This window comes from Xenopus laevis, chromosome 3L, assembly GCF_017654675.1.
Source record: "Xenopus laevis strain J_2021 chromosome 3L, Xenopus_laevis_v10.1, whole genome shotgun sequence".
In the NCBI taxonomy this organism is placed as follows: domain Eukaryota; kingdom Metazoa; phylum Chordata; class Amphibia; order Anura; family Pipidae; genus Xenopus; species Xenopus laevis.
Window position 1 is genome coordinate 82,021,221 of NC_054375.1, and position 26,560 is coordinate 82,047,780.

Sequence of the window (26,560 nt, forward strand, 5' to 3'; positions counted from 1 at the left end):
CAACTCAAAATCTATATTCTGCTTTCTTGTCTAAAAGTTCAATTGGGTTGGATGGTGGGCATCTGTTTAGGGCAGGATAACAATGTGTACTAGATTCCATCCTTTATGCTACTTTGTCAAAATACTCACAAGAGCTTTCAAAATATTTCTTATATTTTGTTTTTTTAGCAGCCACAGATTCTGAGACTCCTGGTAAATATTAATATTACTTCATTCTGTTGAGATAATTTTCATTATTAGCTTTGTTATAAACACTACCAGTGCTTGAATTGGGCTGAAAATAGTGGAGAGATGCACTGTGCCATATATAGTACAATATGCTAAAAGTATGCAACTCTGACAATTACAAGTCATAACCACTGTTATACTAAGCCTAAATTGGTATTTATATTTCTATTTCTCTCTGTATTAAGCATTATTGTAAATTTATTATGGTCCCTCTTAAGTAGGATGGGAAAATCTGTTCAGGGCAGGATAACAATGTGTACTAGATTCCATCCTTGATGCTGCTATATCAAAATACTCACAAGACCTTTCAACATATTTCTTACAATTTTTTTAGCAGCGACAGATGCTGAAACTCCTGGTAAATATTAATATTATTAATATATTAATATATATTAATATTTTTTTTTAAGTAGGATGGGGAAATCTGTTCAGGGCAGGATAACAATGTGTACTAGATTCCATCCTTTATGCTTCTACGTCAAAATACTCACAAGACCTTTCAACATATTCTTATATTTTGTTTTTTTAGCAGCCACAGATTCTGCAACTCCTGGTAAATATTAATATTACTTCAGTCTGTTGAGATAATTTTCATTATTAGCTTTGTTATAAACAGTAGCAGTGCTTGAATTGGGGTGAAAAAATGGAGGGATGCCAGGTGCCGTACTTAGCACAACATGCTTAAACTAAGCCTCTCCCACAATTATAAGTCGTAACTACAGTTATAATAAGCCTAAATTGGTATTTATTTTAAGAGTCTCTCTGTATTAAGCATTATTGTGAATTTATTATGTTATGTATATAATTTTGCTTATTAGGTCCCAACATTTTTTTTCTTAAGTAGTGACCTCCATCCAACTCAAAATCTATATTCTGCTTTCTTGTCTAAAAGTTCAATTGGGTTGGATGGTGGGTATCTGTTTAGGGCAGGATAACAATGTGTACTGGATTCCATCCTTTATGCTACTTTGTCAAAATACTCACAAGAGCTTTCAAAATATTTCTTATATTTTGTTTTTTTAGCAGCCACAGATTCTGAAACTCCTGGTAAATATTAATATTACTTCATTCTGTTGACATAATGTTCATTATTAGCTTTGTTATAAACAGTAGCAGTGCTTGAATTGTGGTAAAAAACAGAGGGATTCTAGGTGCCGTCCTTAGCACAACATGCTTAAACTAAGGATAGAAAAGCGAATAAGGACCGCACATGCTCACCGCTCTCCCCTCAGATCAGGTGCACAGTCAAACAGTGTCCCCACTGTAAATACGACAAAGACTCGAAAGGCAGACGGCACTTCTGAAAATGGGGTTTATTGGAGTTCCTGCGGGAAAAACCTAACGCGTTTCGGGAGTTATCCCTTAGTCATAGGTTCAAGCATTATTGTGAATTTATTATGTTATATATATATTTTTGCTTATTAGGTCCCTAATTGTTTTCTTAAGTAGTGACCTCCATCCAACTCAAAATCTATATTCTGTTTTCTTGTCTAAAATTTCAATTGGGTTGGATGGTGGGTATCTGTTTAGGGAAGGATAACAATGTGTACTAGATTCCATCCTTTATGCTACTATGTCAAAATACTCACAAGACCTTTCAACATATTCCTTTTATTTTGTTTTTTTAGTAGCCACAGAGTCTCAAACTCCTGGTAAATATTAATATTACTTCATTCTGTTGAGATCATCTTATTATTAGCTTTGTTATAAACAGTAGCAATTCTTGAATTAGGGTGAAAAAAATGGAGGGATGCCAGTTGCCGTACTTAGCAAAACATGCTTAAACTAAGCCTCTCCTACAATTATAAGTCGTAACCAAATTTTTTCTTATTTATTTTTGCTTAGTAGGTCCCTAATTTATTTGAAGAGTCTCTCTGTATTAAGCATTATTGTGAATTTATTATGTTATATATATATTTTTGCTTATTAGGTCCCTAATTGTTTTATTAAGTAGTGACCTCCATCCAACTCAAAATCTATATTCTGTTTTCTTGTCTAAAAGTTCAATTGAGTTGGATGGTGGGCATCTGTTTAGGGCAGGATAATAATGTGTAGTAGATGCCATCCTTTATACTACTATGTCAAAATACTCACAAGACCTTTCAACATATTTCTTACATTTTGTTTTTTTAGCAGCCACAGATTCTGAAACTCCTGGTAAATATTAATATTATTTTATTCTGTTCAGATAATTTTCATTATTAGCTTTGTTATAAACACTACCAGTGCTTGAATTGGGGTGAAAATAGTGGAGAGATGCACTGTGCCATAAATAGTACAATATGCTAAAACTAAGCAACTCTGACAATTACAAGTTATAACCACTGTTATAATAAGCCTAAATTGGTATTTATATTTAGATTTCTCTCTGTATTAAGCATTATTGTAAATGTATTATGTTCCCTCTTTCTTAAGTAGGATGGGGGAAATCTGTTCAGAGCAGGTTAACAATGTGTACTAGATTCCATCATTGATGCTGCTATGTGAAAATACTCATAAGACCTTTCAACATATTTCTTATATTTTGTTTTTTTAGCGGCCACTGATGCTGAAACTCCTGGTAAATGTTAATATTATTTCATTCTGTTGAGATAATTTCCATTTTTAGCTTTGTCATAAACAGTAACAGTGCTTAAATTGCGGTGAAAAAAATGGAGGGATGCCAGGTGCTGCATTTAGCGCAACATGCTTAAACTAAGCCTCTCCCACAATTATAAGTCATAACCACTGTTATAATAAGCCTAAATTGGTATTTATTTTTAGAGTTCTCTTTGTATTAAGCATTATTTTGAAGATATGTCATGTAAATATATTTGCTTATTAGGTCCCTATTGTTTTTCTTAAGTAGGGACCTCCATTCAACCCTAAATCTAGATTCTGCTTTCTTGTCTTAAAGTTAAATTGGGTTGCATGGGGGGTAATCTGTTCAGGGCAGGATAACAATGTGTATTAGATTCCATCCTTGATACTGCTGTGAAAATACTCTCAAGACCTTTCAATATATTTCTTATATTTTGTGTTTTTTTTAACAGCCACAGATACTGAAGCTCCTGGTAAATTTCAATATTATTTCATTCAGTTGAGATAATTTTATTATCAGTTTTGTTATAAACACTAGCAGTGCTTGAATTGGGGTTCAAAAAGTAGAGGGATGCTATGTGCCGTATATAGCACAGCATGCTGTCACTAAGCCTCTCCCACAATTAAAAGTTATAACTAGTGTTATAATCAGTCTAAATTGGTAAATTGATATTTATTTCTAATTAACAATTGATACCCAGTGTGCATAGCTTTACCTAAGTATGTGGGCTGTAGAGACCCCAAAATGAAAACTAAGCATATGAATTTTGTTTTGTGTTTCGTACCGAAACACACCTCCAGCATATTCAATATTTTCCCATGTCACTGGGCGCATGTAAGTACAGTAGCCAGGCAGATCTTCAGTGGAAAGTTTGTGCTTTATTTTTCATGCAAATAAAGAAAACAATGTGCAAAGCTGCAGTATGCACTTTTCACCAGCAGGAGGTCAACAGTAACCCTGCAAGCACACATTCCTGAGCTCCAGAAAAACCTCTCACAAAGGCTTAACACACCCCAATGATTTCAGTCTGCAGCTTTTATAGCTTCCAGACTGCTCTATGCTGACACCATGTGATCAGCATCTACCCTATAAATATTCATTAGGAGAGGCTGCCCACCCCTTTAGGAAGTGGCTTCTATGAGAGCTGTAGGTAAGTGCTTTGTACAATAAATTTCACTATTATATATAGAAGTAAAGCTTTCCATGCACACTCTTGTCTATTAACATACAGCAAATACAGCTTTCAATATACAATTGTTTTAGCACCATTTACATATACTCTGAACACAGCTGAGTCACATGCTTCAAACAAAGTAGGCCTCAGTTTGTTAACCAAAGCTAAATAACACCAAAAGTATTTACATAAATTATACACATAGCTATTTACACAGATTACTGGCCAGCAAAACAAATTAGCATTAACAAACAAAAAAAACTAAATTCACCCCATCACATATCCCCCTCCTTAAGAAGAAGGGTACCTTCTTCAGAAACAATCAAAAAAACCTTATCAGTACTCACATGAACGTGAGTTTCCTCAAAGACAGAATTATTCTTCCTTTTCAGTTCCTGCACCATATCTAGATAAATAGTCAGCATTGTGATGTTGACTACCCGGCCTGTGGTGAACTGTAAATCTAAATGGTTGGATTGCAAGGTACCATCTTGTAACTCTTGCATTTTTATCTTTCATTCTGTTAATCCATATAAGTGGGTGGTGATCAGTCACTAAGGAAAACTCTTGACCCAGTAGGTAACATCTTAATGACTCTAGTGCCCACTTTATTGCTAAACACTCTTTTTCAGTGACACTATACCTAGTTTCTCTAGGGAATAGTTTTCGGCTTATGTAGAGCACAGGGTGCTCCTCTCCATCAATTTCTTGACTCAGTACAGCACCTAAACCTTTCTCAGATGCATCAGTTTGTACTATAAATCTGTAATCAAAATTAGGACTTTTAAGAACTGGTTCAGTACATAACATGTCTTTAAGCTTCTGAAAAGCTACTTCACATTGTGGATTCCATATAACTTGGTCTTTGCAATTCTTTTTAGTGAGATCAGTCAATGGAGCAGCAATTTCAGAGAAATTTGGCAGGAATCTCCGATAATAACCAACCAAACCTAGGAAAGAACGTACCTCTTTCTTTGTTTTTGGTGGAAGAATCTCAGCAATGGCTTTAATTTTGGTTTTGTCAGCTTTTACCTTGCCATTTCCTAGAATATAACCTAAATATCTAGTTTCTGTAAAACCTAGAGCACACTTTTTCGGGTTAATTGTAAGACCAGCAGATTTTATAAGAGACACAACAGTATCTAGATGTCGCAGATGACTTTGCCAATCTGGGCTAAATATCACCACATCATCTAAATAAGCAGAACAGTATGAATCATGCCCTCTTAGGATGCGGTCCATAAGGCGCTGAAAAGTAGCAGGCGCCCCATGGAGACCAAATGGCATGGTTACAAACTGAAAGAGTCCCTGGCTAGTTGCAAATGCTGTTTTCTCTCGAGACTCTGGATCTAAGGGTATTTGCCAATAACCCTTTGACAGGTCAATGGTAGAGATAAATTTAGCTCCACCCAGCTGGTCAATTAACTCATCAATGCGTGGCATTGGGTATGAGTCAAATTTAGATATGAGATTGATTTTCCTGAAATCAACACAAAAACGAATAGAACTGTCTTTTTTTGGAACCAGTACTACTGGTGAACACCAATTACTTACAGAAGGTTCAATTACACCAAACTCTAACATCTGCATTACTTCTTGCTTTATAATTTGTTTGTATTTTTCAGGCATCCTATAGGGTTGCTGACGAATAGGTTTTGCATCACCTGTATCAATGACATGTTCAATAAGATTAGTTCTACCTGGTGTTGTCACAAAAATACAATTGTACTTGTCTAATAACTTGCCCAGTTCGGTTTGTTGATCTAAAGTTAGCACAGAAGATATATTAATCTTACAGGCTTCAGAACTTTCTCTGTCCAGTCTCTGATATGCTTCTTCAGCCATATCAGGTGAACATTCCTGCAACACCATCAAAGAAGTATTTTCTTTCCTCTCCTTCCACTTTCTTAGGAGATTTACATGATAAATCTTTTTGTTCCTTCTACCCGGAATCTGAATTTCATAATCTACAGGACCCACTTGTCTCAAAATCTGAAAGGGACCCTGCCAACGAGCCATTAGTTTATTCTGCTGACTGGGAAGTAAAAGTAGGACTTTTTCACCAGATTTAAATGTTTGTTCCCTTGAACGTTTGTTATACCAGGTACTTTGATTGGACTGAGCATCAGCTAAATTTTGCTGTGCCATTTCTGACATTTTGCACAATTTCTGTCTCATACAATCAATGTAGTCAATGACACTCTGAGGACTATGTTCATCACTTACCCAGTTTTCATGAATTACATCAAGGATACCCCTAGGTTGTCTTCCATAAAGTAATTCAAAAGGTGAATAACCAGTAGAGGCTTGCGGTACCTCTCTATAGGCAAAAAGAAGATAGGGTAACCATCTATCCCAGTGTTTTGGATCATCCTCCACAAACTTTTTAAGCATACGATTTAAGGTTTGGTTCATCCTCTCTACTAAACCATCAGTTTGGGGATGATAAGGAGCAGTTCTTAGTGCTTTTACTCCAAGTAGTGCATACAGCTCTTTTAAAAGACTTGAGGTAAAATTTGTTCCCTGATCAGTTAAGATTTCTCGGGGAATACCAAGAGAGCTGAATATTTTAATTAGGGCATCTGCCACAGATTTTGCTGTAATGTTTCTTAGTGGTATGGCCTCGGGGTATCTTGTTGCATAATCACAAACAACAAGTATGTACTGATTACCCTTACTACTTTTTTCTAAAGGGCCAACTATATCCATTGCTACCCTTTCAAATACTTTCCCCACAACTGGTATTGGGATCAAGGGAGCTTTGTCACTTGGCTTAACAGGTGCAGTTTTCTGGCATACAGGACAAGAACTGCAGTATTCAGCTACTTGCTGATGAATACCTGGCCAAAAAAATCTGTATAAGATCCTATTCAGGGTTTTCTCTCTACCCATATGACCAGACCACGGTGTTTCATGGGCCAAACGAATTATTTCCTCCCTAAACATTTTGGGAACCACTACTTGTTCTTGTATTACCCCCAATTTTTTGTTTTGTCTTACCCTTATAAGGATACAATTTTGCAAAACATAGCAAGGCTGTTCATCAGATATTTCAGAATTACTTACAACCTTTCTAAATAATGGCAACAAACTGCTGTCTTTTCTCTGAGCCTTTTCAATATCAATGTCCCAATTGACTGTAGCAAGAAAGTCTCTTTTGGGCTCATTGTGTTCTGCTTTCCACTGAGCCTTTAAAAGTCTCTTTTCCCTTTTGGTCTTACCAGGCTTACCTTGTCCTTCAAACAAATCTGAAGAAAAGGGGAAAAGTTTATTCCAGGTTTCCTCACTGGCAACAGCTTGCTTTGCTTGTGCCCTCGTAGTTACTGCTACCATAGGAGACTCTGTCCTCTGTTGTGGCAACAAACTTAGAAAATTAGGAAAGTCTCTCCCAATAATCAAATGGTAAGGCAACTTCGGGACCAGTCCAATAATCAGTCTGTGGACAGTTGATCCAACTTTAACTTGTATTTTGGCCAAAGCATGTTTTTTCTTGTCACCATGGACACAGGTTATCGTGGTGTTTCCTAAAATATTAAGATTTCTTAATAGACCAGCTTTAAGCAGTGTCTGGGGACTTCCACTATCCAATAGGGCTTGCACTTTCTGGCCATTTACATGTGCTTCAACCAAGAAACCACCATTGTCTCCAACAACATTCGTAGGGTTACTTTTGTTTTGTACTTTATGGCAAAATCTGGCAATATGTCCAAGTTTTCCACAGCTGTGGCATTTTACATTCCCACGGTCTTGAGGATTTACTCTGTGCTGTGGTTCTTTTTGCGGAAAGGGTTTGTATCGTACAGTATTTCTTTGCTCTGTTTCCCTTCTAGCTAGCAAAAAGTCCTCCGCTAGAGCAATTGCCTTTGAGCTTGTTTCAGGACGATGCTCCTGTACCCATAACTTTGCTTTCTCAGGCAGAATTTCAACCAATTGCTCCAGTGCAATAATTTCAAGGATTTGCTCACCAGTTTTTTTTTCTGGTTGAATCCATTTTAACAACAGTTCATAAAGCTGGGCATATGCCTCACGAGGACCTTTAGAGTTGTTGTATTTGTATGTCCGAAATCTTTGTCTGAAAGTTTCAGCATTTAGCTCATACTGACGAAATATGGCATCTTTCACACAGTCATAATTCTGAGCATCTCTGGCATTTAAACTGCTGTATGCTTTCTGTGCTTTGCCAGTTAAATATGGAGCAAGATGTATCACCCACTGTTCTTTGGGCCAAACGCACGTTTGAGCAACTCTTTCAAACATGGTGATATAGGATTCAATATCATCATCTGCAGTCAATTTAGTCAGGCGGAGATCTTTAAAACTTGTAGGATTAGGACTCTGTGCTTTCCAGGATTGCAGTATTTCAGCAAGCTGCTTGTGCTGCATCTGTTGTAGCATCAGCATTTCCTCACGGTGCTCCCTTGCCTCTTGTTGAAATCTCCTTTGCTCCTCTTCTCGCCTTTTAGCCTCATCTTGCCTCCATCTTTGCTCCTCCACCTTGTGCTTCTGATCTGATTCTATTTGTTTCAGAACCATCCATTTCAGAAGTTCATCTAAACCTGAAGGTGGTAAAGATGCAATAGTCTCTGGCATTGTAGGCTGCTCTTCCTTTTCTGTAGAAGCCTTTAAGATATGTGCCTTTGGTTTCACTGTACGCTCAGCAGTAGCAATTCCCATGGCACCAGAAAGGAGTTCTGCTTCACTTGGAATTTCCTCTTTTCCTTCAGGAGAATCATGTGAAGGGCCTCTGGAAGAAGCATCATCGTCCCGCTTGGACATTCTCGCTTTCCTTGCAGGTTTCTTCCACTCGCCTATTAGTTTTACTCCTTGCTGTGATCTTGTGCTCACTTTTGCACCCTGCTGTGACTTCTGGGTAATTTTTGGGGATTCTCTCCAGGCTTGTCTTTTCCACATCTGTACCCTGGCATTGCCTTATGCGGCACTTTAATAGTATCCCACTTCTGACACCATATGTCACTGGGCGCATGTAAGTACAGTAGCCAGGCAGATCTTCAGTGGAAAGTTTGTGCTTTATTTTTCATGCAAATAAAGAAAACAATGTGCAAAGCTGCAGTATGCACTTTTCACCAGCAGGAGGTCAACAGTAACCCTGCAAGCACACATTCCTGAGCTCCAGAAAAACCTCTCACAAAGGCTTAACACACCCCAATGATTTCAGTCTGCAGCTTTTATAGCTTCCAGACTGCTCTATGCTGACACCATGTGATCAGCATCTACCCTATAAATATTCATTAGGAGAGACTGCCCACCCCTTTAGGAAGTGGCTTCTATGAGAGCTGTAGGTAAGTGCTTTGTACAATAAATTTCACTATTATATATAGAAGTAAAGCTTTCCATGCACACTCTTGTCTATTAACATACAGCAAAAACAGCTTTCAATATACAATTGTTTTAGCACCATTTACATATACTCTGAACACAGCTGAGTCACATGCTTCAAACAAAGTAGGCCTCAGTTTGTTAACCAAAGCTAAATAACACCAAAAGTATTTACATAAATTATACACATAGCTATTTACACAGATTACTGGCCAGCAAAACAAATTAGCATTAACAAACAAAAAAAACTAAATTCACCCCATCACATCCCACTTATTTAATATATATTTCCCTTACCATTTCTCAATCTACTACTCTTCTTTGCCTTAATTTTTTCTTTTCATATCCCCTATTCACTCCTTTCTCTATAACCCTCTCTAATTCTTCCCACTTTTTCCATCTGTATAACAATGCTCCATCTCATCTCTATTACTCTCCCTGCAATCTTTTCTCTCAAATGAAAGCTCCAGTATTACAATAAAAAAGTTCTTATATTTTGTTTTTTTAACATCCACAGCAGATGAAGCTCCAGGTAAACATTCTTATTTAACTGTTGAGTTAACCTTCTTATCAACCTTGTTTTTAATACCAGCTTCTATATACATTTTCAAGATTATTTAGTTTTGCTTTATTGAGATATGATAGGTATTGAACAAGTCAACATTGTATATGTTAAACAGTCATATGAAAAATTATGGGAACCCCTCTTAATTCTTTGGAGTTTTGTATATCAGTGGCTGAGCTTTCAAAGTACCAATTTTTTTTTTTTATATAAAATGCCTTATGGGAACAGTATTATTTCAGCAGTGACATAACGTTTATTGAATTGACAGAAAATATGCAATATGCATCATATCAAAATAAGACAGGTGTATATATTTGGGCACCCCAGCAGAGATATTACATCAATACCTAGTTGAGCCTCCGTTTGCAAATGTAACAGCCTCTAGACACCTCCTATAGCCTTTGTTGAGTGTCTGAATTCTGGATGGCGGTATTTTTGACCATTCGTCCATATGAAATACCCTCTAGTTCTGTTAAATTTGATGGCTGCTGAGCATGGACAGCCTTTTTATTTTTTTAAATCATCCCATAGATTTTTGATGATATTCAAGTTGGGGGGACTGTTATGGCCATTCCAGAAAATTGTACTTCTCCCTTTGCATAAATTCCTTTGTAGTGTGTTTAGAGTCATTGTCTTGTTGGAATATACAACCCCTGCATAACTTTAACTTTGTAACTGATGCTTGAACATTATCCTGTTGAATTTGTTGATATTGGGTTGAATTAATTTGACCCTCAACTCTAATAAGGGCCTCAGTCCCTGAACTAGCCAAACAACCCCCACAGCATGATGGACTCTCCACCAAATTCGGTCTTCTTCTTCTTCTGCCATGCAAAGCGCTTTTTGTTATGACCAAATAACTACATTTTCGTCTCATCAGTTTAATGCACTTTGTTCCAAAATGACTGTGGCTTGTCTAAATAAGCTTTTGCATACAACAAGTGACTCTGTTTGTGGCGTGAGTGCAGAAAGGGCTTCTTTCTCATCACCCTGCCATACAGATGTTCTTTGTGTAAATTGCACTGAATTGTAGAATGATTTACAGATACACCATCTGCAGCAATATGTTCTTGCAGGTCTTTGGAGGTGATCTGTGGGTTGTCTGTAACTATTCTCACAATGGTCCACTTCTGTATTTTTCTTGGCCTGTCAGACCTGGGTTTTACAGCAACTGTGCCTGTGGCCTTCCATTTCCTGATTAAATTCCTTACAGTTGAAATTGACTGAGATAGCTTTTTGTAGCTCTCCCCTAAACCATGATAATGAACAATCTTTGTTTTCAGATCTTTTGAGAGTTGCTTTAAGGATTCCATGCTGTCCATGAGAGTCAAACAGAAGCACAACTTGCAATTGGCCACCTTAAATACCTTTTTTCATGATTGGACACACCTGCCTATGAAGTTCAAGGCTTCATGAGCTACATTAATCCAACCAATTTGGTGTTGCCAGTAATCATTATTGAGCAGTAACATGCATTCAAATTAGCAAAATTATAAGGGTACCCACATTTTTGCACAGTCAGTTTTTCACATCTGATTTAATTTTATACATCTGAATACTGCTTCACTAAACACCCCAATACTCACATGTTACTGGAAAATGAAAGACATACCACTGTTATCTTTTTTGTTGAAAGTGGAGTAAATTATTATATAGGCTGAGCGGGGTTCCCAAAATTTTCATATGACTGTATTTATATTAATCTGTTGAATTCATTTTCTTGTCAAGTTTGTAATAAATACTAGCTTTCATATATATATATATATATATATATATATATATATATATATATATATATATATATATATATATATATATATATTTATTTTATACTATTTAGTTTCTCTTTATTAAAATATGTTGGGTATTGAACAGTTCTTTTGTGATGGTCACTTGTAGTAAGCATTCCTGGGTGTTACAATTGGAATCCCAAATCCCAGAACTAACCCCAAGATCCCGAGAATGGCTCCTCTGCCTATAACAGCCACCTTTTACTTTGAGAGGAGCCCTCCCATGCTCAGATGCTTCCAGTTCTTAATATGAGAGAACCAGGGGGAGCATTATGGGTAAGCAAGGGAACCGCATGTAGTACCAGAGTGGAGAACAAAAAACATGGTTAGGAACAGCCCGGGTCAAACCAATCTTGAGAGGCAATACAGATTCAGTAGGCAAGAAAATAATCAAGGTCACAGGACAAGTCAAAGACTCCAGTATCGCAGTACAAGGCAAGATCCAAAGAAAAGTCAGTAAATGAGCGATGGTCAGGACAGGCAGCAGACAAGACAAAGTCAGGAACATGCAGGGTCAGGAACAGATCAAGAACTAACAAGATCAAGAACTAATAAGAAATAACACACAGGAACTTAAGAATAGATATTTACATTGGGCAATGAGAATTGGCCCATGGCCCCTTTAATATTTATAATAAACAAAACAAAATGCGATGATGTCATGGTGTGCAGTGCACAAGCCTATCAGCTCGAACATCCTAGACAGGAATCCAAGACCTCTCCTCATGACCAAAACTCTTCCATAGCTCTTGGACTAAATACTGTAGTTTACCCTGGAAAGACAAGAGACTACCAGTGCTCAGAAACTGGAGGAGGAGGAGAAAACTGTTAAACAATTTTGGCAGGTTTTAACAAAGAAACAGCGGACAATGAATTGAACCCTATGCCAAATCTTAGAGAGGTGGTCAACCAGAGAATTCACAGCAGGAAACTCAGAGGACAGACCTAAGAAAGAAAATACTCTCAGATTATAACCAGAAAAAGTAAAAAAAATGGAGAATCTCCAGTGGACGAGTTGGTGGCATTATTGAACACAAACCAATGGAAGAAAATCTGCATATTAGAATCATAACACCTGAGGTATTGCTCTAAAGACTGATTTGTTCTTTCTTTCTAACCATTGGTCTGTGGATGATAAGCAGACAAGAAAGATAAATCAGTACCCATGAGCAGAAGGGGAACAGAAAGGCCGCCAAAACTTACAAACTGAACCCCTTATCAGACACATTGTTCACTGGGGCCCAATGAAACCAACACATTGCATAAGAAAAGTTCAGCAAGCGTTTTGGCAGAGGGGAGGTTTGGAAGGATAATGAAATGGGAAATTTTTTACTAAAATGGTCCACTACCACCAGTGTTCCCTCTGGAGGGAGGCAATTCCACAATGAAATCTATGGATATGTGATCCGTAAAGACTGTGACTACATGCTTAATACCCTCTATAATAAGTCTCCATTCCTAAAAGGCCAGTAATTCCCTGTTACCAATTTTTAAAAGAATGCACAAGGATGAACCTTGTTGGTAACAGGGTGCTGTTGAGACAAAACTGCCTCGCACCTATCTCAGAAATGTCCACCAAAAAAGTACGGGTGCTGAAGCACTTGGGCTAAAATAAATGCCTTTTTTAATGATACAAAAGCCCTTAAAGCCTCTACAAGCCACATACTGGGGTCTGCTTCATTTCTAGTAAGGGGCAGTGATAGGGGCCACTAATGTAGAGACATTCTCAATGAATTGCCTGCAAAAGTTTGCAAAGCCCAAAAAAGCTCTGAATAGCATGTAAGGCCTGGGGCTGTGCCTAATCTAGAATGGCCTGGACCTTAGCTGGATCCATCTCTAGACCCTTCTGGGAAAAAAATGTATCCCAAACAATTAACAGAGGGAACCTCAAACCACATTTGTTGAGTTTAGCGTAAAGGTGATTCTGCCTCTACCTACACAACACCTCTTGGGGGATAACAATTCTTAATTGTAATTTTGTTTAGACCCCTATAATCAATACAGGGCCACAGCCCTCCATCTTTTTTCTCAACGAAAAAGAAACTGACCCCTGCAGGAGAAGAGGATGGTCTTTTAAATCCTCTCTCTAGGTTCTCCTTAATATACTCCTCCATCACCTGGGTTCCGGTAGAGAAAGAGGATAAGTTCTTCCCTTAGGAGGAGAAAAATCTGGAATTAAGTCAATGGCATAATCATAAGGCCTATGAGGAGGAAGGGTCTCAGCAGCTTTCTTTGAGAAAACATCAGCAAAAGACAAGTAAACCCTAGGTAACCCCTCTAGCGAAGTTGTAATGAGAACATGCAGTGACTCAAAACAAGAGGATTCACAACCCTCACCCCATTGTAATATTTCTCTAGTAAGCCAATCAAACCTGGGTTTGTGCTTTTGCAACTAGGGGAGACCTAAGATAACTGACATTTTAGGATATTCAATAACATAAAAGGAAATTTGTTGGGAATGATTACCCAAGGAGAGAGTGATGAATTCGGACTTGGATGACACCAACCCACACCCAAGGCTACTTCTTTTGATAACCACTTACCGCGCAGTGAATGCAATCCTTATTCCAGTTTAAGAAAACTGGGACCAAAACTTGGAATGAATAAACTTGTTGGGGAGTAGAAAGGGCATAACATAAGCAGAACTCCCCAGACCTGCCTAGGTTCTGCCATTTCCCAGTTGCTTGGGATAGGTACTGTGAAAATGCCCCCTCTCCCCACAGTGTAAACATAACCCATTAGCCCTCCTATGATTGCTCTCTTCAGAAGATAGACGAGTAAAGCCCAATTTCATCTATTCCTTAGGGGGCCTAGAGACAGAAAATGAAGGGTTAGGAGTCAGATTGGGGAAAGTAGCATCTCCCTTTGCCTTCTGTCAACCTGGATGGTTAGATGCATAAGGGAGTCTAAGGAAGACAGGGTAGGGAAATTGACAAGACTATATTTGATAGTTGCGGCCAAACCTACTGTAAAGTGAGTTCTTAGAGCAGTGTCATTCCAGCCTACTCTACCACTGCAGAACTCCATTCAATACTCCTCGAGCTGCTGCTTGCCTTGCCTGAGATTATGTATAGAAGCATCGGCAGAGGCGGCACATTCTGGATCATCATATGATGGTCATTGCCTTGAAGAAGGCTTCCAATGAGAGACAGGCTGGATAAAAAATTTGCGCACGCATAAAAATTTTCACATGTCAAAATGTATTCAGACGCCCATTGAATGCATTTGGACAAAATAGTCACATGTACGATCACGTCAAAATTGTCAAGCATTAAAATTATTTTGACACCCATTGATTTCAATATGTTTCACAAATTTTTTGCTGTTTAGTGAATTTTTTCACCGTTATGCAAATCTTTCAGCGAAGTGAAATGGGACAGATTCGCCCATCTCTAACCATTATCATTTCACCCTTTAATCAAGATTTTCCAAACATTTTACCTGCTTAGTTGATCTTCTCTACACCCTCTCTAATTCAATAATGTCCTGTTTGAGCGCTGGAGACCAGAACTGTACAGCATATTCTAGATGGAGCTTTACCAGTGTTCTGTACAGTGGAAGAATATACCCCTCCTCCCTTGAATCAATACCCCTTTTAATACAGCTCAATACCTTATTTGTCCTTGATGCCGCTGACTGGCATTCTTTGCTACAAGGACTTTAAGGTCCTTTTCTATTATGGATTTGCCTAGTGCAGTCCCATTAAGGGTATAAGTGGCTTGGATATTTTTACATTCCAGGTGCATGACTTTACAATTATCAACATTGAATCTCATCTACCACTTAGCTTCCCAGATTGCCAGTGTCAAGATCCTGTTGCAAGGATGGCACATCCTGGATGGAATTAATTGGGCTGCATAGTTTTGTGTCATCTGCAAACACTGATAAATTACATACAATACCCTCCCCTAAGTCATTAATGAACTAGGTAAAGAAAAGTGGACTCAATACCAAGCCCTGAGGGACCCCACTAAGAACCTTACTCCAAGTAGAGAATATACGTTTAACAACCACCCTCTGTACCCGATCCTGTAGCCAGTTTCCTATACACGTGCAAATGACTAATTAAGCCCAACAGAGCTTAGTTAGAAATCAGTCATTTGTATGGCACTGTATCAAACGGTTTAGCAAAATCCAAATCGATCACATCTACTGCTCCTCCACTGTCCTCATAATAAAAAGCAATCAAATTTGTCTGACATTACCTAACCTTCATAAAGCCGTGATGATTGCTGCTCATAATGCCATTCACTAGGACAAAATTTTGAGTGTAATCCCTTAACAAGCCTTCAAATAATTTGTCCACCACAGATGTCTAATTTACTGGTGTATAATTGCCAGGCTGAGATCATAATCCATTTTTAAATATTAGAATGACTTCAGTTTTCATCTAAGCCATAGGTACTATACCAGATATAAATTAATCTGAGAAAATCAGAAATAGAGGCCAATCTAAAACTGAACCAAGCTATCTTTGTACCTGGGGGTGTATGCCATCTGGCCTTTGTGCCTTGTTGACATTATTTTTTACTAAAGCTTTATGAACCATATCCTGAGTCAGCCACTGGCTAGATTGAGCTGAGCCAATAGTGCAGCTATGTAGTGAGCCTTGGAACTCTGACCCCTCTATTGTATACACCAAAAAAAGAACTGATTTAGCATATTTACCTTCTCTGTATCTGTTACAACCATACTGGTAACATTATTTAAAAGAACCCACACACTCAACCTGCTATTAATATGCTTATAAAAAACTTTTTGGGGTTAGTCTTAGCCTTTTCTGTATTGCCCTACTCTTTTTCTATCTTTGCCTTCTGGATTGCTGTTTTATAGTGATGAGAAAATCTGTGCCGTTTCACGGGAAAAATTCACTTAACTGTGGAAAAATTAACAAAATGCATTAGTCAATGGGTGTCCAAAATTTTTCTGGCTCCAAATGCATTAACGGCAATGGGCATTTTTCTTATGGCGACTTTTTTTTTGTCCAAATGCATTAAAATCAATGGGCATTTTTTCTTATAACGACATTTATGACATTATTGTCTTGGTGACTTTTTTGATACTGCAAATTTTTTAGTGGCAAAGTTTTGTGAAAAAATTAGCAGATGGTGAAATGCAGAATTTTGCCACAAATCCATGGCTGGCGAAAAAAATTGCTCATCACTACTCTTACACTAGGGGGACTATTACATACTTCTATAATTAATTTGCTGGATTTTTTCCAATAAGTGAAGAGCTCCAACCATAAAACTTCAGCCCCCTCATTTTCTAACATCACCTCCTCCTTTTTATGAGCTTTAAAATCCTCCCTAACAAGCATACATACCACTCCTCCTTTTCTGTTGCTTCTGTCCCTTCAAAACAAATTATAGCCACTGACATAAACTGCCCAGTCATGCGACTCATTCAGCCATATTTTAGCCACACCAATCACATCATATTCTCCCTCCAGTGCCAGCAGTGCCAGACTCCTCACATTTACAAAGATACATTTAATACTGGTACTATATTGCATATATGACATGTGGTCTTCCCAGTCCTTACCAGTACCCCCCAACCATATATCCTCCACCATTTTCCCTTCCTTTGGCTGCTATCTTATCTAACCTGTCTTTCACTAAATCCTTTACTGAACCCCCCATGCCTAGTTTAAACTCTTCTCCAACCCTCTAGCCATCTTCTCTCCCAGAGCAGCTGTTGAGAAATCAGTTCAGTTCTCCAAAAACCCAAACACCTCCTCCCTACACCAATATCTCAGCGATGCATTAATATCTCTAAGCTCCTGCTTTCTTCTTAATGTTGCTTGTGGCACAGGTCATATCTTGAAAAATTATCTTGGCAGTCCTCGCCCTCAACTTTACACCTAGTTTTTTAAAATCATTCTTAAATACTTCACCACCTCCTGCAACTTTATCATTGGTACCACACATCATGTATACAAAGACCACCGGGTCTTCACCAACCCCTACCAATAACTTATACACACATTACACCACATGACAAACCCTAGCACAAGGCAAACAGCAGACTGATCGGCATGGCCGTGACTCAGGCAGGAAGTGATTTCACACCAAGCTAATATGGCAGCTGCTACCCTAAACAAACTGAGAAAGACTCAGGCAGGAAGTAATGTCACACCAAGCTAATATGGCAGCTGCTATCCTAAACAAACAGAGAGAAATTCTAGAGCTGTTTACTCAGGTATGATAAAGCATTCTACAGCATTCTGCTGCCCAGCAGCATTCTAAGTGTGTGTATGCTCATGTGAGGGCAGGGGGGTTGTGTGCAAAGTTGCCAGGCGCTAGTACCCTGCAGCGCAAAGTTGGCAGGAGATAGGACCCCGCGGTGCAATGCACCCAATACAGAAATCTGGACCTAACAGGGCTGGGTTACAATCTTTAGACTCCAAACAGCACTCCAGACTGTAATCTTTATAATATGAAACAGCTGTACTCAATCATATGTATCTTCTCTCAATTCAGTGAGAGTTATCTCATGGTTTCTCACGTTTAATGGTTTATCATGGTTTAGTTCACAGAGAAACTTTTCTCCTAATTCAATACCATTTTTTCCAATTGACTTCAATAGAGTTTCATGTGATAAACAGTGAGATACGTTTTTCTGAATTGAATTGCATTTCAGATTGAATGTTGTCCATGAGTTTTCAAATGTTAAACCTTTTTTTCGCACAAAATTGAATCTGGACCTTTGTACAAAGTTAGATGTTAACCTCACTTTATGCACACTTAGAGCAAAATTGCAGATATTCATTGTGGATCGATCAGTAGTGAAACGTCTTCAATGGTTATTTAGCAAGTCCTGTTGCTCTAAATTTACTTTTGCTAGATACATACAGTATTTTCACATTATTTGTTTAGCATTTTTTTCTAATGGCACAGTACTGTTCCATTCTGTTACTGCTTATCCTTGGATCCACTAGTAACATGCAACATATTCTGATGTAAACCTTTATAAACTTTGTCATTAAGTTCTATTCTACTTTACATTTACCAGTGGATGATTTTTATTATTATATATGTATATATATATTTAAAAAATAATTGAATATATAATTTATTATCTTAATTTGTATTATTATCATTACATTTTCTAATTTAAAATAATAAAATTAAGTGTTTTGTAACATTCTCTTTTCCAGTTGAAGTTAAAAATGAAGGTAAATACTTACATGCTACATAGTGTAATAAAACAAATTATTATTTCTTATAAAAGTACTATAGAACAGCAATGCTAAATATAATGTAGAGAGATAGCTCAAATGTATAAACCTACTAACTCATACACAACTGTTAAAAATCAAAGTCTTAAGACACATGGATAGAGCAAAATATCAGTGGGAGCAGCCTTATTCTTACAGCCTGCAATAACGCAGGTAGAAATGACAGGGCCCCATTTTGCTCTGCGTGCACTGGTACTCCCTAATTTAAGGGACTGGCAAAGAGCAGGAGAGGGATGTGTAAATACCACCCTGCCCGCCCCTGAATAATACAGTGTTGCTGAATGCATCCAATGCTGTATTCTTCATGGAACACACAGGTCTCTGTGTTCTGATTTGGAGAGCAGGGAACTGCTGCAATTCTTTTATGTGCAGGCAGGGTGCAAAGCACAGCAAACATTGGGGATTGTCCCTAATTTTTACACTTTGCTTCCTGTCTTGCACATAATAAATTACTCCTATAGTGAATAGCAAATAGCTGTACATTTTCTTATTCTAAAGCATTGTATCCAATGCTAAAATGTAAAAGGTGGAAACCTTATTATATGCATATATGATTCACAGAGTTAGCTCTGAATACAGCATATGAAGAATTGATTCCTGTTAAATGTTAAATACAATGTCAAATTCTAGACACAAAGGGGCCGATTCACTAAATTCGAGTGAAGGATTCGAAGTAAAAAAACTTCGAATTTCAAAGTTTTTTTTGGGCTACTTCGACCATCGAATGGGCTAGTTCGACCTTCGACTACGACTACGACTTCGAATCGAAGGATTCGAAGTAAAAATCGTTCAACTATTCGACCATTCGATAGTCGAAGTACTGTCTCTTTAAAAAAAACTTCGACCCCCTAGTTCGGCAGATAAAAGCTACCAAAGTCAATGTTAGCCTATGGGGAAGGTCCCCATAGGCTTGCCTAAGTTTTTTTGATCAAAGGATATTCCTTCGATCGTTGGATTCAAATCCTTCGAATCGTTCGATTCGAAGGATTTAATCGTTCGATCGAAGGAATAATCCTTCGATCGCAGAATTTGCGCTAAATCTTTCGACTTCGATATTCGAAGTCGAAGGATTTCAAGTCCTAGTCGAATATCGAGGGTTAATTAACCCTCGATATTCGACCCTTGATGAATCGGCCCCTTAAACTGTCGAAAAATTTTAACAGAAATAAAAATAAACCAACTACTCATGTATCGTTTTACCACAGCATTGGTTTTAGCTCTTGAGAGATTCCCATTTCATCAATATTTATTGAAATCATTTTACATTCCTATTTTGGTCTTTTGACTTATTTAAGTCTTTTGGAACAAAACATTTTAAACATCTCCTTTGGGACGGGATAGAAAATTGTATTTAGCATTCCACTAAATACCAATTAATGGCACGTTATATACATTGTATTGCCCCCAAAATAATTTCCTTAAATTATAAATCAGGGATAAGTAAGTGACAAAACCTGAGCCAGGTTTCAGACTTTAAGCCAAATTCAATTCAGTGAGAGTTATCTGATGGTTTATCGTGTTTAAGGTTTATCATGGTTTAGTTCATGGAGACTTTTCTCCTAATCCAATACCAGTTTTTCACATTGACTTCAATTGAGTTTCATGTGATAAACAGTGAGATACGTTTTTCTGAATTGAATTGCATTTCATATTGAATGTTGTCCATGAGTTTTCAAATGTTAAACCTTTTTCTCACTGAACTTAATCTGGACCTTTGTAGAAAGTTAGAGGGAAACCTCACTTTAAGCAGACTTTAAGCAGAGCACATTGCATGTAAAGTGAAGCCTTCTGAAATCAGAAGGTATTTACTTGTCTCATGCCATACACACAGCACTGCCTAGATATCAAAAATGAGTTTTAATTCTCCCTTAAGGCATCATGGGCAGAGACATGCAAATGCATCCACAGCTGGTTTATAGCATAGCTACAGCCTAATGGTTCAGAGCCATATATCCAAACTTGCAGACAGCCTGTTTCAATCTTGTTAGATCTCAACAGTGCAAGCTATTGTAACATGGCTTCTGAGGGGGTAGGACTTAGAGTAACAAAATGGAAAGCCGAACCTGGTTAGGGTGAAAAGGAGCCAAAAAGCCCTTCAAAAACAACTACATGCAAAGTGAAGCCTTCTGAAATCAGAAGGCATTTACTTGTCTCATGCCATACACACAGCACTGCCTAGATACCAAAAATTAGAGTTTTATTTCTCCCATAAGGCATAATGGATGGAGACATGCAAATCACTCCTTTATGTCCCTTTGGACAACTATGCATCCAGAACCGCTGGTGTTATAGCACAGATACAGTCTAATAGTTCAGAGCCATATATACAAACTTGCAGACAGTCTGTTTCGATCTTGTTAGATCTCATCAGTGCAAGATATTTGAACATTGTTTCTGAGGGGATAGGACTTGAAGAGTAGCATGAATAAAAAAAATCACAATAATGAATTTTTTTCCATTCATTCTGCTTCGTGCAAAATGTATAAATTAGCCCCAGTATCTTCAAGGCTTTACTCTTGATGATGTTATTATTAAGTAATGTTTTAAGATCAGTAATATTTGTTAATTTTTTTTTAGAGCCTGCAGTTGCAGCTCAGGGTAAGCATTTTCACTTTAGAAAGTAAACATGTCAATTATTGTATATAATCCACTTATTTAGAGCTATAGGGGCAAATTTACTTTCCTCCGAAATTTGCAAGGTGTAGATTCGCCAGGACAACGCTAATTCAGAAAAATCTGAAGTTGTGTCCATGGTTGTGAACGCTTGCAAAGTTACGCTAGCGATAATACGATAAGCAGTTCGAAGTTACGCTAGCGATGCCTAATTAGCATACGGCATGAAGTTAACGTACAATGGACGTATATGTTGCAGTAACTACATTACACTACACAAGGCCAGAGAACGTTAATAAAATAAAATAGAGGTGTTATATTGCCCTACACATATGCCCATTGTATAGTTTAGGTGCCATATGTTAGGAAATGTAGGGGGGAAGGAGGGAAACAAAAAAAATTACAATCTTTTTCAGCCTATCACCCTGTAAAAAGTAAGATGCCAGCATTTTTTGGGACTTAGAAAAAATTTAAACTTTTTTTTGAGGAACTTCTATCTACTCTATTGCAATTCACCTGGTCTGAGGTGGTGAAAGGAAGTCTGGTGTAAGAGGTACCGTTCAGTAAAATCCGCATCTTAGTGAATTTGCGTAGTTACGTCCATTCACCAGAGCGAGAATTCGCCTGGCGTTAGAGTGTGAAGTAGCGCTAGAGTCTATCTCTTTCACTAGCGAATTTACACCAGCGCCCATTAGTAAATTGGTGAAGTTCCGAAATTATGTCACGCTGGCGAATTTTCACCAGTGTTAGTAAATTTAGTAAAAATAGTAAATTTAGTAAATTTGCCCCATAAACTTATCAATGTGTAATCAGTAGTTATTTAAAAGCTAAACCCCAGATCTCCTTTGAAATGTGAGAGTGCACAGTAGCACTATAACGGAGTCACTTTATAGTGCTACTGTGTTTGCTATAGTTGCTGTAAAACAATGTGATTTTTCCGCCAATATAACATAATTTTCAATTGCCTTGAGTTGGTTTGTGTCATTTGAGGACACTTGCTAATAGATTCACTAAAGGGTTGAACTTGTTGTAGAGTTGCCATTTTTTATGTAAATAACATCTTCTTAGGACAGGATTGATTTATATAACATCACACCTATAAAGCAGATTTGTAGAACACAGTGTACAGGTCCTGCTCCTAATGTAAGTCCTAGTCATAATGCTTAGTTTCCCAATTGTGTTTTCCTGGCTTTTGGGGGTTAAAGGTTGAGTTGTTTAATCTCAAAACATTTGATTTTTTTCACTAGAAAACTAGAGAATATATTTGCTTACTATGTTGTACTATGTGACATCACTCTCAAGGACTCCTTAATCCTGCTAGCAGCCCTACTGCTACAAAACCTTAAAGTACCCCCTTTTAACACACTTATTTACTAAAGATGGGGCTTTTTGTGGAGGAGGGCTTTTTTAAAAAAATCCACACTTACTTGCACACTTTTACACACTGTCACATAACTTTTTCAAGTGTATACACATGCATACACAGATGCCTTTTTATTTTCTGGTTTTAGTTTTTGATTTTCATCACAAAAAAACTATTATTTTGCAGTGTGACTATTGGATCAGGTATTGACCACTAATCACACTGTTAAAAAAGTTATTTTTAATTTCATTGATTTGCACAATTTTTGGTGGTTTTATTGCATTTTTATCCCTGCATTATTGTTAATTTTTTAAATTTACCAGTCTTGGATTTGTCAGAATATGTAATTGTTAATAAATACAGTAAACTCAAACTATTGGCAGTCCTTTGTGTTTCTCTAGTTTAAATTTTAGCCTATATATTTGAAAATGGCCTTTTTTTGCCAGTCCTTTAACCTTCACTGGCGCTTACCAATTTTGTTGAGCAGCAAATATTTTCATCATTCTATTTACTCTGCTTAATAAAGGTGAAGCTGAATAAAAATGTAAAAAATTAAAATTAAACTCATTGCTTTCTTATTGTACATACTCTTGCAATGCATTGTATGTTTCCATCTATAATGCATGCCAGAACACTTTTTACACATAACCCCATTTTGTCTGCAATAGTTTCAATGGCTGCTTGTTTGTTTGCAGAATCAACAACTCCTGCTTCTCCAGAGGAAAATGGATCAACTGGTAAATCTAACAAATTACAATAAAATGATAGGTGAAAAAAGAAAAGTTTATGTGACAACATGGAGGTCTTTAATTCCCATCTACTAAAAGCAACTAATTTTGTATATATCATAACAAAATTACATTAATTAAGAAAGGCCACTATAGTATGTTTTATGATTGGCTCGCATTAGTAGGTGAGACAAATAGTCTACTATAATAAATATATTTTATTACACATACACATGCTCACATTACACACCTATTAAAGTAATATTGATAATTGTTTTATCAGTGTTAACAGTTTGTTGTTTTTGTACCTTCTAACTCTTTCTTTTCTCCCATGTCTTATGGCATGGTACAGATTAGAAAAATACCATTATGTACGGGGCACTGGTAATAAAATAAACTCACTCAAAGGTGCCAGCGCATTTTGTATGTTTGCATTGTTTTATTATGAATAACAAGTATGTTCAGCACATGGTTTAATCATTGAACTAGGGATATGCTGTCCCTTAAAAAACTTATACAGAAACATTAATGATAATATGTTTTAAACTGGCTTACTTTTTATCAATAATCAAGAAAACACATTCAAAGTCTTTAGATGTGGAATACAGACTCTGTATTTTCTGACTGCTTAACAGGAAGCCTCAGCCACTCCCTTTGTTCTCCTTAAATCTAGATCCAAATGGACAATAAAGTAGATCTACTGTACATTGCTCACCTGCTGTGTGTGCTGCTAGTGCAACAATTGCCAGACATGTTAGTTTAACCCTCTCACTGATTCAAACTTCACACATATGAGGCACTAGATTATTTTTAATTAAATGCCAGCACCTAGAAACATCAAATTTAAATCTCTTTTGAAGAAGTGTGGGGCTATGTCATGATGGTCTACCACTGGAAAGATTATAAAAAGGGATTATGTACTATTTGTTTGAGATGATTTTTTATTTGTTGCTTTTTAGGAGAATGTGGCACCTGGGGCCAAGGAACCTATAAAACATTACATGGTCAAATGTTCCATTGTAAATCCAAAAGCACAATATCCTTTTGTCGCCATTGTGGGGACAATGCTGAGTTTAATGTGGAAACAAAACGCAAGGAGGAGGGACATTTTGAAAAGTTGAGGTTCCAGATAGATGGTGTTGAAGTTGAAGCTAATGATAATGATGAAATCTATATTAACAATAAGAAGTAAGTAAATGTTTGCTAATACTCGTGTTATGCTTTTATAATACTTCTAGCACAAACATATAACTTCTTCCACAAATGCATAATGACAAATCTAAGTATTACAGTTTATAAAATTAAAGGTGTACTGAAATTTAAAAACGAATTTCTGTGTTTTGTGAAAATTGGGTTAAAAAAGCACATCTGTAATATATTCACATTTGCATTTTGAAATTTTTGGAGTAAGTTTAACTTAATCCCATCTGAGCTGCACCCATTGTCTTCAATGCATTTTTCACATTTTCACAGATTCACTCATCACTAAACCTTGCAATATTTTTTAATAGAAGCAAACCATCAACATATCTAATGTTCTAGGTGTAGTTGTGAGAAATCAAGTCTAGCTCCTCAAACAAATGTCAAGCAATGTATGAATAAGTCAATTATTAAAAAGTCTATTTCATGTTTGAATCTGAAAGTTTTCCAGAAATACTAGCCCTACTAGCCCTAGATCCCCACCCAACTAATATTTATAACTCTTACTATCATTTTCCAGGATTAGTAATGAACAATATAATGATAAACAAGTAAGGCTTAGAAGAAATGGAATATATATGCAATTTTATAACCACCAAGAAGATGTAAAAGTTACATGGCATAAAAATCAGTTTTCTGTAAGTATGTTTGTATCTATATTTGTATTTATCTAGTGCCATTTTTGTGCACAATACTGTATGTTCAAACAATACATTAATGAACAATACAATAGGGGCATATTTATCAAGGGTCGAATTTTGAATAGAAAAAACTTCTAATTCAAAAAGACCAACCGAAGTTAAGTAGAAGTTTTTTGGTCGAATAGGTCCATTTTCAATCGAATAGGTCCGCATTTGATGGAATTCAAATCATACTAATCGAAGGAATAGCACATTCGATCTAATTCGATTCTAAGTTTTTCTCCAAAAAAACTTTGATTTTTAAAAGTCTACCAATTGACTCCAAATTGGTTCCAGGAGGTCCCCCATAGACTAAAACAGCAATTTGGCAGGTTTTAGATGGCAAATGTTCAAAGTCAAATTTGTAAAGAGACAGTACATGATAAATTTCGACATTCAAATTTCTAAATTTTTTTCAAATTTGAATCGAATTTGGACTATTCCCTAGTCAAAGTACATAAAAATAGCTTGACATTGGACTTTTTTTCATTCGAAAATACACCTCGACCTTTGATAATTCTGCCCCTAAGTGTTAAGAGATACAAGAGGAAAGAATACTCATCATTTTTGAAGCTTTAAATCGATATGCACTAAACTCACTAACTGGTTAATGGCTTTTGATATATAAGCTGGAAACAGTACTTTTTCATTGTCTCTATGCAGGGGCATTGTAAAAACTGTGGAACATACTGTGAATATGTGTCTTTGGGGGCTGGTTAAGTAAAAGGCAGTTTTGACAAAACCAACTGATGTATCCTATAATACATCACTCCAAAACCACAATCTGTTCAAACCATGTCCTGTTTTTGGTATTTGTACTTTGTAGGGTAGCTAGATTCCTTTAGAGATTCCTTTATTTGTCACATACAAAGTTATACAAGTACAACCTGTTGTGAAATGTACCTGATCATTCCAAAACTGGGTACATTTTTTAAATAATATACTCGTGCATAAAAGAATAGTGCAATAATACTTAAATACAGCAAACAGTGACAATGTAATGCATTCAATGCATACTAAATATATACCGCATATACCCGTGTATAAGCCGAGTTTTTCAG

The 26,560-nt window shown here is 36.9% G+C and overlaps 1 protein-coding gene across 50 annotated transcripts in view; it reads left to right on the forward strand.

Annotated features, from left to right (window-relative positions):
- csmd1-a (CUB and Sushi multiple domains 1/integumentary mucin B.1) overlaps positions 1 to 26,560 on the forward strand; it is a 263,577-nt gene that overhangs the window by 34,446 nt on the left and 202,571 nt on the right. For 49 of the 50 annotated variants that reach the window (XM_041586464.1, XM_041586482.1, XM_041586509.1 and 46 more), the window contains exons 24-37: positions 169 to 192; positions 563 to 586; positions 758 to 781; positions 1,252 to 1,275; positions 1,857 to 1,880; positions 2,362 to 2,385; positions 2,765 to 2,788; positions 3,261 to 3,281; positions 9,838 to 9,847; positions 18,830 to 18,852; positions 21,493 to 21,513; positions 23,587 to 23,628; positions 24,579 to 24,807; positions 25,340 to 25,457. In XM_041586464.1, coding sequence (XP_041442398.1) covers positions 169 to 192; positions 563 to 586; positions 758 to 781; positions 1,252 to 1,275; positions 1,857 to 1,880; positions 2,362 to 2,385; positions 2,765 to 2,788; positions 3,261 to 3,281; positions 9,838 to 9,847; positions 18,830 to 18,852; positions 21,493 to 21,513; positions 23,587 to 23,628; positions 24,579 to 24,807; positions 25,340 to 25,457 — 632 coding nt within the window. Of the gene's footprint in view, positions 1 to 168; positions 193 to 562; positions 587 to 757; positions 782 to 1,251; positions 1,276 to 1,856; positions 1,881 to 2,361; positions 2,386 to 2,764; positions 2,789 to 3,260; positions 3,282 to 9,837; positions 9,853 to 18,829; positions 18,853 to 21,492; positions 21,514 to 23,586; positions 23,629 to 24,578; positions 24,808 to 25,339; positions 25,458 to 26,560 lie in introns of all 50 variants that reach the window. The other variant, XM_041586465.1, reaches the window with a different exon arrangement.